The sequence below is a fragment of the Heterodontus francisci genome, chromosome 36 (genome assembly GCF_036365525.1).
Source record: "Heterodontus francisci isolate sHetFra1 chromosome 36, sHetFra1.hap1, whole genome shotgun sequence".
Classification (NCBI taxonomy): domain Eukaryota; kingdom Metazoa; phylum Chordata; class Chondrichthyes; order Heterodontiformes; family Heterodontidae; genus Heterodontus; species Heterodontus francisci.
The window spans coordinates 34158433-34167471 of NC_090406.1; the positions used below are offsets into that span (position 1 = coordinate 34158433).

Genomic DNA, 9039 nt, shown 5'->3' on the forward strand with positions numbered 1-9039 from the left:
TCTCCCCAAGGCTAATGTCTATTTGGAAGGTGAGCAGAATCAATGGAGATGATCTGGTAATGAAGACATTGTAATAAAGTGCATGATTCATTTTCATTTTCAAAGACATTCTTGTCATTACCCAAATGCAATTGAAAGTCTTTCTTTTCCTTTTCCTATTACTTCTACATGGTCCTAGCCCTGTGGCTTCAGCACAGCTAAGGCAGGCTGCTCGCTCCTCTGCTCTGACAGCTGAGATATTCTTGATGGATATTGTCTGGGTTTTGGAGCCTGCGAGGGCCCTGCCAAAGATTGCCCCACCTGCACCTGTGCAGGGGCAGACTAGGTCATCTGGGCAGGAGGCAGCATGTGGGGCTCTGACTGGGCGGGGGTGGGGCAGGAAATGAGAAGTGGGAGTGCCTTGAGCAGGGTCTCCACTTCCTCTCATGGCCCACCCGCAATTCCCTGCTAGCTGAGAGCTGAAGGGTACTTTGCTGCACTTTAGTACAGCATTAAGCAGCCAAAGCGAAGTTTCCCTCCTTCCTGTTTAAAGTGGTGAGGGCCAGCATGCACTTGGTTGCCAGCTGAATCTGATGTTCCGTGCAGGCGGCCACTCTTTCCATGGAGGTGGACCTCAGTACAAATGCCTGACACATCATGGCACTCACGTTTGAGGACGGGCTCCTCCAATCTCTCTCCAACGGTGTGCAGTGCCTCTGGAAATCCTGACAGAACCTCACACATTTTCTGTTGCTGCTCCAGAATTGCCTTCTTCGTCGATGACCCTCCAAGGCTCAGCATCTTCATCCAGCTGAGCAGAACTTGGAGGGTCACGCGCCCTCCGACGGGGACTCTCCACTGATGACCCTGTCTCCAACATCTGCTCCAGCTCACTTGTTATATGCACCTCACCATGTGCCCACACAGCTAACTCCCTTGGAGGCCCACCAAGGTGTGTCCATCTGAGCTGGTGGAGGGTGTGCATGTGATAGTGCTTCCTCAAAATGAGCCAGCTCCTCTGAGACCTCCTCCTTTTCCAGTTCCTGTGTCACACTTGAAAGATCCATGGGAGAAAAATGACATGAATTCAAACTGACATGGGCAAAGGGTAAAAGGTTAACATTGTATAGATTTTCACATTTTGGTTAGCGATAATGGAAAATCAACATTTGTGATTGTTATGTGCCATGTGGCTGTGTGATATCTAATTATGTCACCAGGTATCTGGGAGACCCCAGCTCTACATTGTCAATGGCCAGGCAATCTGCCATCCTGCCGATCTTCATGGCCTTATTCTCTGCAGTGGTCAGGGTGGCTATGACTGGAGAACACGAGAAAAATTCCCTTGCTCTTCATTGAAGAATACCTGAACACCTGAAAGGGCAGACATGGCCATGGCTTAACATCTCATCAGAAAGATAGCACCTCTGACAGTGCAGCACTCCCTCAGTACTGCACTGGAGCATCAGCCTAAATTATGTGCTCAAGTCTCTGGACTGTGGGGATTGAACCCATAATCCTCTGAGTCAGGAAGCAGAAAGTAGGGATAAATGGGGCATTTTCAAGTTAGCAGGCTGTGACTGGTGGAGTGCTGCAAGGATCAGTGCTGAGACTGCAGATATTTACAATCTTTATTAATGACTTAGACAAAGAGACTGCAAGCAATGTATCTAAATTTGCTGACGATACAAAGCGAGGTGGGAATGTAAGCAGTGAGGCTGACACAAGGAAGCTGCAAAGAGATATAGATAGGTTATATGAGTGGGCAACAAGATGGCAGATAACAAGAATAGGAAAGCAGAATATTTTTTAAAAGGCATGAAACTTCTAAATGTTCAGAGAGACCTGGGTGTACTCGTACAAGGAACACAGAAGATTAGCATGTAGGTACAGCAAGCAATTAGGCATGCTGGCCTTTATTACAAAGTGATTGAAGTACAAGAATAAGGATGTCTTGCTACAGTTGTATAGGGCTATATGTATATGGCGCAGTTTGGATTTCCATATATAAAGAAGCATATACCTGTGAAGGTTCACTAGATTGGTTCCTGGAATGGGAGGGTTGTCCTATGATGAGAGTTTGAGTAAATTGGGTCTATACTCTCTGGAGTTTAGAAGAATGAGAGGCGATCTCATTAAAATGTATCTGATTCTGAAGGAGGTTGATTGGGTGCACACTGAGAGGTGAGGTTGTTTTCCGTGGCTGGGGAGTCTAGGACACAGAGGCACATTCTCAGGATAAGGGGAAGATCATTTAGGACTGAGATGAGGAGAAATTTGTTCCCTCAAAGGGTTGTGCATCTTTGGAATTCTCTATCCCAGAGGGTTGTGGATACTCCAACCTTGAATATAGTTAAGACTGAGACAGACAGATTTTTGGTCCCTCAAGGAATCAAGGCTCGATGGGCCATATTGTCCACTCCTGCTCCTATTTCTTATGCTCTCAGAAACGAGAGTACTACCACTGAAACAAAGCAGATATAAACTCACTCTTCTTCCAAGTGACAAGCTCTAATGTAGTTCTGACCTGTTGACCTTTATTACAATCAGTACTGAACTTTTTCCCCACCTGTTTCCAGTATTGCATCACCCACTCTCATCACGTGAAACTACTGAAGGTCTGAAAATACATTTTACAACCGGGGTTGGCAATTAATTGTGGAAGGATGCAGAATGCAATAGAAGATTTAGCATCAGAGAAACAGTTAATAAAAGATTTGAATGGGAGGTTTGAAACATTTATGATTCATGCCACAGCGTGTGTTTGTTAATGCAGTTTAAAGATTACAGAATTTTCTCTTGAAGTTCTGGACACCGAGCAATGAGTGGAGGGTTAGCGGGAGAGGTCTCTGGAATCTACCTTATTACTGATTTAGGAAAGGAAAGATTCCAGACTATAATTGGTTTGACGAAAGGATGAGTGATGCTACACAGCTGCAGTGCAAGAGCGCCTGCTCACAGGCCAAGGGCCGGATTGGCTGAACTCGGATGATACGTGAATGATGACGCTGAAAGGAAGGTATAAATAAGGGCTGTAAGTGGCGCCTGATTTGTGAATGAAATACTAATAGTCGGAGCAACAAAGTAACCTGGTGTAGAAAGTGGCAATCAGTTGAGAGCCGACTGCGTAAAAACATGAAATATATTATAGGTGTCGGAGGGTAAGTGTTGCAGGTAAAACTTGTAAAAAGTTAGCAAGCTGTAGTGTTGGCAGAGAAACGTGTTTAACTTTTTTTTTAGTGAAAAGGTTTGCGGCTAAAATGGGAACGTCCAGATCAAAACGTATGAATCCAATATTTGATATCTATTTTCCTATGGGGTTTAACATATATATATATATATTTCATTCCTACTTTGGGTATTTTGTAGCTGATAAATGATCGTCAGCAGTTTAATTGTTGCCAGGTTGACTTTCCAGCCTATTTCCATCATTTCTTGTTTTCATCTGTAAACTTTAAATTGTTTTCATTTCCAGATTAATATTTAGTTTAAAATTATTTTTAAATTCAATCGCAGCTTTTTTTCTTGCTGAAATTTGTTCTGTTCAGTTAAACTTGTCGTTTTCCCGCGTCTTTCCAAAGAATAACAATGACCTGGGTTAGAAGTTTTTTCTTTTCCAATAAATTTTCCTTTCTCTTCTCCCTCGTCCCCCTCCCCAGTTGGGTGCTGAAACGGGGGGAACCGCTTTTGTTCGTATCCCGATTTTGGCTTGGTTCACATTTTGATTCTCCCGCTCAAACTCGGCTCCGAGTGGCGCCAAACTCAAAGCCAGACCTTGTAACAACTGCTATAAACCTGCCTGTTAGTTAACATCAGTTTATCGTGGAAAGATGTATTGATATTTTAATAACCCATCCTCGTTATTTACGTGTTTACTTTTCTAGGTCTTAATTTATTGGCAATTTTAATTTATCAGTCTTGAGTTTGCGTTGTCGTGTATGAATGTCAGTTAATTATCCAGTGAGTGCAGATTATTTTAAATAAACCAATTGATGACATTTTCAAATGAATTGCTAGTTTATAAAATTCCCGCGAAAAATCTTTCCTATTCGTGTGCCCTATATATTTTGTTGATTTTAAATAAGATTTTTCCTTCTCTACTGAATATTTTAACACCGAACAGATTGGGAGATCAGTTTGGGTTTGAATCTGGCGCCCTTTTTGAAATTCAGCTCCGGGTCGATTGCGAAAGTTTTATCAGCCGCACATTTAAGCCCGCTTTTACTGACACTCGGCATATTATTAATTATGGTTGTGTTAACCTTTCAGTGTGACCAACGGTGGAAAAACCACTCTGACGAATAAAATTCGCCAGACATTGCCAAGTTGCTGTGTAGTACATCAGGATGACTTTTTCAAGGTGAATACAACTTTTATTTTGAAAATATAGCTCTGGGGGGGGAATCGAAAAATGTGAAATGCTTTTATAGTAGTTTTAAGTAGGAGTTTATGAACTTACTGCCTAAAATCCTGACTAATGTACTGAAGGAGTGAAATGTCTGGTACAAGGGTCTGTTACATTCGGATTAAATGTCTCAATGACAGGGTGTATTTAATATCTTGCTATTTGACATGCTAAAAATGTGTTTGTAATATATGAATCATGTGTGCAGTACTGGGGGAGCTTGTGCTTGCAGATTTGTACTGATGCAACTACATAATGTACTAATTTATTTCCCTTCTGCTATAGGCCATCATTTGGCAATACCCTATGACATTTAACTTAAGGTATAACCTGATGCCTGGTTGGGAAAATACACTGCTCTATGTAGTATTAAACCAACAGACCAAGGAAGTCATGGGTTTGATCCCTTGTCTACTCCCTGATCTAAACCATGGGATAATGGTGGGGCTACTATAATTGACTTTGTTCCTGAGTGGGTGGAGGGGAGGTGGGGGTGGTAGTTGATGAGAATCAGCCATTGTTCTTACTCACGTTTATGATTTTTGTTGGGAAATGTGCATAGTGAGGGCAGGTTATGGTAAGACAGCCTGCTGACACAATGTCAATCTTCACATAAAGAATGGCCACTGGTGAGGTACTGGAGAGCTACTGCTGCCAGTGGAAGCATACCCCCAGCAAGAATTGGGGCTTTTGGGAGAGTAGGCATAAGATTGATGTCTGATTCCCTATTGTCTAATGTGTAAATGTTTGCAGCCATGTTTTTATGATCACTATATTTCAGCCACCAGATCAAATAGAAGTTGGGGAAGATGGATTTAAACAATGGGATGGTAAGAATGGTTGTAGGCTGTGACTTTTTCTAACAAAGAACTATGTTGACATTTACTTAACCTTGTGTTAGTCCTTGCAGTAATCTGCTGGGTTCTTTTTTGACCTTCAGTGATCACAGCCCTCGACATGGAGGCAATGATGAGTACTGTCAACGCCTGGATTGACAACCCAGTAAAGTTTGCCCGATCGCATGGAGTGAACGTCACTCCAGTCTCCGATGAGCAGAGCGATCCAGAGAAAGGAGTGCACATATTGATAGTGGAAGGGTTCCTGTTGTATAACTACAGGTGCAGTTTTCTGGAACTCTCTATTTCAGTTTGAGAGAACAGGGTTTATAAAGTGCCATGAGAAACTTTCATGCTCCCTCAAAGATTTCAGCTAAAAAAGGAGGCTGTGAACCTTTTTTATAATGTGTCCACTCAAACTGAAGTGCCCACCAGTAGGATTTTGGAGTGCAAACTTGCTGGAGAGCTTGTGGACTGTTCATCTTGGTCTGTCACTGGCAACAATTTGAGGTAATTAAGTGCATTGCACAAAAATGTTGGGACAACATTGCAATATATTGGTTTGATTTTTAAAAGATTATTTCTAGTATTTGCCTGAAATAAATCCAGTCACAACACTTGGCTTATGAAAAATACACTTTCTATTAGAGCTTCAAGTCTATTGTGATATGTCTACATGACCTTGGCCACAAACTTTTAAACTCCCTGCTCTAATTCCAGCAATTGGCATTTGATGAAACATTTATTCAAGTCAGAGGTCCAATTCCTGTTTTGGCTCATCAGAAGTCAACCCACGGTTCTGATGACTAATCATTTTAAATAGCTACAAAGCTTGAGGTTTGAAGCAAATCTAGTAATTTTCATTTAACCATTTGATTCTTTTCTTCCCCAGGCCATTGGTTAAGATTTTTGATCGATGCTATTACTTATCCCTTTCATATGATGAATGCAAGAGGAGGAGGAGGTAAAGACTGTTGACACTTAAATCCTCAGCTAGAAATCCAGTCAGCTGAGTAAGCAAATAAAAATTTGTAGTCTAAGTAGACAAATTCAACATTAACTGAGGTTTCTTCTTCAGTACAAGGAGTTATACAGTTCCTGATCCACCTGGTTTGTTTGATGGACATGTATGGCCAATGTACCTAAAGCACAGGAAAGAGATGGAGGATAACAATGTTGATGTTGGTAGGTGACTTTATACATACACTGAAAGGGATTGAGTCAACACTTACATTGACCTGCTCCACACTGAAGGCAATGATCTGTTTACTAAACTGTGGCAAAGGGGTTTTGGACATAAGCAGGACTTGATATTTTAGAGGTAAATGTCCAGATCTGAGAAACTATGGGCAACTCTTAAGTCCTGTCTTCTGTGGATGCCTACTGTTCAGGTTTTACTTATCGGCCTTGTTTTTTTTTTTATTGGGGGGTGGGGAGGAGAAAGGAGAGATGCAAAGGAGAAGGCTTTCATAAAGGGGAAATCTGGTCCTGCCATCTACTGACTGGCTAGTCAGCAAACCCACTCATTTGACTGCCAGCCTGACCCTCTTCAATCAGGGTTGGGATGAATGAGCACCCAAATTGGGATACTCTAATCATGTTCCCATCTATTCTGGTATCCCTTGGGGACCTGCTGCAAGCAAAGACCCACAGATGCTGGCTTGGGACTTGGTGTATACAGGTCCAGACTCATCAGATGCCTTGCACTCATGATTCTTGCTGGGTCGCAAGAACACAATTAATACTTGAAATATTTCATTTTCTAGTGCATCTGAATGGTTTGAAGTCAAAGGAAGACCTCTATCTACAAGTGTATGAAGATATTCAAAACCAAATCCTGAATTGTTCATAGGTAATTATAGAACAGCTGATTTATTTGTAGGTATTCCTGCTTTTGATCATTTCACATGTTCTAATTAGCTTTGCTCCCTTCTCTTTCAGGATCTGGTGTACTGAGGACTTGTGGAAAAACAAATTGAAGTTGTAAATAGTTGAATGTCTCTTAGAAACAGTTGCCCCATAGAATTGCCCTGTTAGCATTATTAGATTTGTTTAAATTTACAGTAATTTTGTGTATATAGTTGGACATGGTTTAAATTATTTTAATCTGTCAGTAATGGTTCTTTTTTGTTTGGAGAACTTTCAAATATAATTTTTTTTTATTAACTTGGTCAGTTGTATAACCAATGCAACATTTTACTTGTACAATTTTGAATGATGTAAATTGATGCCTAAACTGTTGACTACCAATTGGAGTATTCCACTGTTTTGTATTTGTCATGTTGTAACTTGCATTCAGCCTACCATCTGCTATACTGACTTTCCTATTCATTTACACTCAAACTATACTTTATCATTTGTTGCAAGATTCCCATTGGTTTTGATGGATTGTCTCCTCTGATAACTCCAAGCTTTGTCTTTTAAGGTAGATAGGAGTGAGCTGAGCGAGAGAAGAGAAATCTTCACTGTCTACCATGAACATTTCAGTCTGGAAGATGCCATCTAATGCAGCACTCTACTTCTGGATTGTCAGCCTAGACTATGCTCTAAAGTGGGATTGACTTCCCAGTGGGTTTAAGAGGCAAGATGTGACAATTTGTTATGACCAAACTACATTCAATTGCTTTCAAGAATGCTGAACTATTATCCTATGAAGGGAACAGCACTCACTTGCATATTAGTTTAGTTTAGAGATACAGCACTGAAACAGGCCCTTCGGCCCACCGAGTCTGTGCCGACCATCAACCACCCATTTTATACTAATCCTACACTAATCCCATATTCCTACCACATCCCCACCTGACCCTATATTTTCCCTACCATCTACCTATACTAGGGACAATTTCTAATGGCCAATTTACCTATCAACCTGCAAGTCTTTGGCATGTGGGAGGAAACCGGAGCACCCGGAGGAAACCCACGCAGACACAGGGAGAACTTGCAAACTCCACACGGGCAGTACCCGGAATTGAACCCAGGTCGCTGGAGCTGTGAGGCTGCGGTGCTAGCCACTGCGCCGCAGCTTAATTGTGCAATATGTGATGCATCCTCTGATCATAAAACAAACCTGAGGAATTTTCTTGGGTTCTCTGGAGCAATTGCTGAAACTCTGGAAATAGAGTTTGTGCATCTACCTGGGGCTTTTATTACAGCATTCTGTTGAGTGAATCTTAGTGCCATGTGCAAACATGTTTAATCTTTTGAAGTTGAAGGTTACCAAATGGTACTTTAAAAATGGGTACTAGCATGCATTCACTGTTGTAGCCACCAGGACAAAACAGCAACACTGAACATATGTTGTAGGGCCCAGTAAGTTACTTCATATTTATATTCTGCCATAATTGTAAGGTTACTTTCAGACACTAATAGTTTGTGTGGGTGGGGTGTGGAGAGAAACTAAATAGGTCTAGAATAACAGAGTAAAAGGCAAGTTAAGGCAAAAGGAAGTTGAACATAATAGATTTTTAATTAAACTATCTGTTAAAGGTTGTATTATGTAACTTCACTCAGTCATTTAATCCAAGGTCAAATATAGAAATGCAGATCAGCATGAGCTGTTAAATACCTCTGAAGTTTATAGGATGATCACTTGGCCTGTGGTTAGCCATTGGTGCATGTAGAACTGCACAGCAACTTCAATTGCAAAGGTTAGATTATATCCAATTTCTAATGACTAAACTATGCCTAATTTGGAAATAAATTGTCTCATTTGAGCTATCACAAAGTTCCCCCTTTCTATTCCACATTGTTAGGTCTCAGAAGAGACCATAACTACATGTAAATTCTCAAAGGCAGCAAGAGTGTGTAAGGGTTAGAGGT

General features: G+C 41.2%; 1 protein-coding gene across 3 annotated transcripts; it reads left to right on the plus strand.

Moving 5' to 3' along the window:
• The first annotated feature begins 3022 nt into the window (after positions 1 to 3022).
• Positions 3023 to 7470, plus strand: LOC137351741 (nicotinamide riboside kinase 2-like). 3 transcript variants are annotated; one of them, XM_068016525.1, is made up of 8 exons: positions 3023 to 3140; positions 4249 to 4339; positions 5166 to 5214; positions 5325 to 5502; positions 6113 to 6184; positions 6299 to 6405; positions 6987 to 7072; positions 7162 to 7470. In XM_068016525.1, exons 1-7 carry the CDS (start codon positions 3115 to 3117, stop codon positions 7070 to 7072), a joined length of 609 nt encoding a protein of 202 aa, XP_067872626.1. In that variant the 5' UTR covers positions 3023 to 3114; the 3' UTR covers positions 7162 to 7470. The 3 variants fall into 3 exon arrangements, with proteins under 3 accessions (XP_067872626.1, XP_067872628.1, XP_067872627.1); XM_068016526.1 differs by having other exon boundaries at positions 3073 to 3153; XM_068016527.1 differs by lacking the exon at positions 5166 to 5214 and having other exon boundaries at positions 3071 to 3153.
• Positions 7471 to 9039: the final 1569 nt, after the last annotated feature.

Bases quoted from the DNA above. Each gene is read 5' to 3' on its own strand.
- LOC137351741 (XM_068016525.1), top strand. From the start codon at position 3,115: ATGAAATATATTATAGGTGTCGGAGG. The intron at 3,141-4,248 runs GTAAGTGTTGCA...TTAACCTTTCAG, and splicing joins TATATTATAGGTGTCGGAGG to TGTGACCAACGGTGGAAAAA. The intron at 5,503-6,112 runs GTGCAGTTTTCT...TTTCTTCCCCAG, and splicing joins TTCCTGTTGTATAACTACAG to GCCATTGGTTAAGATTTTTG.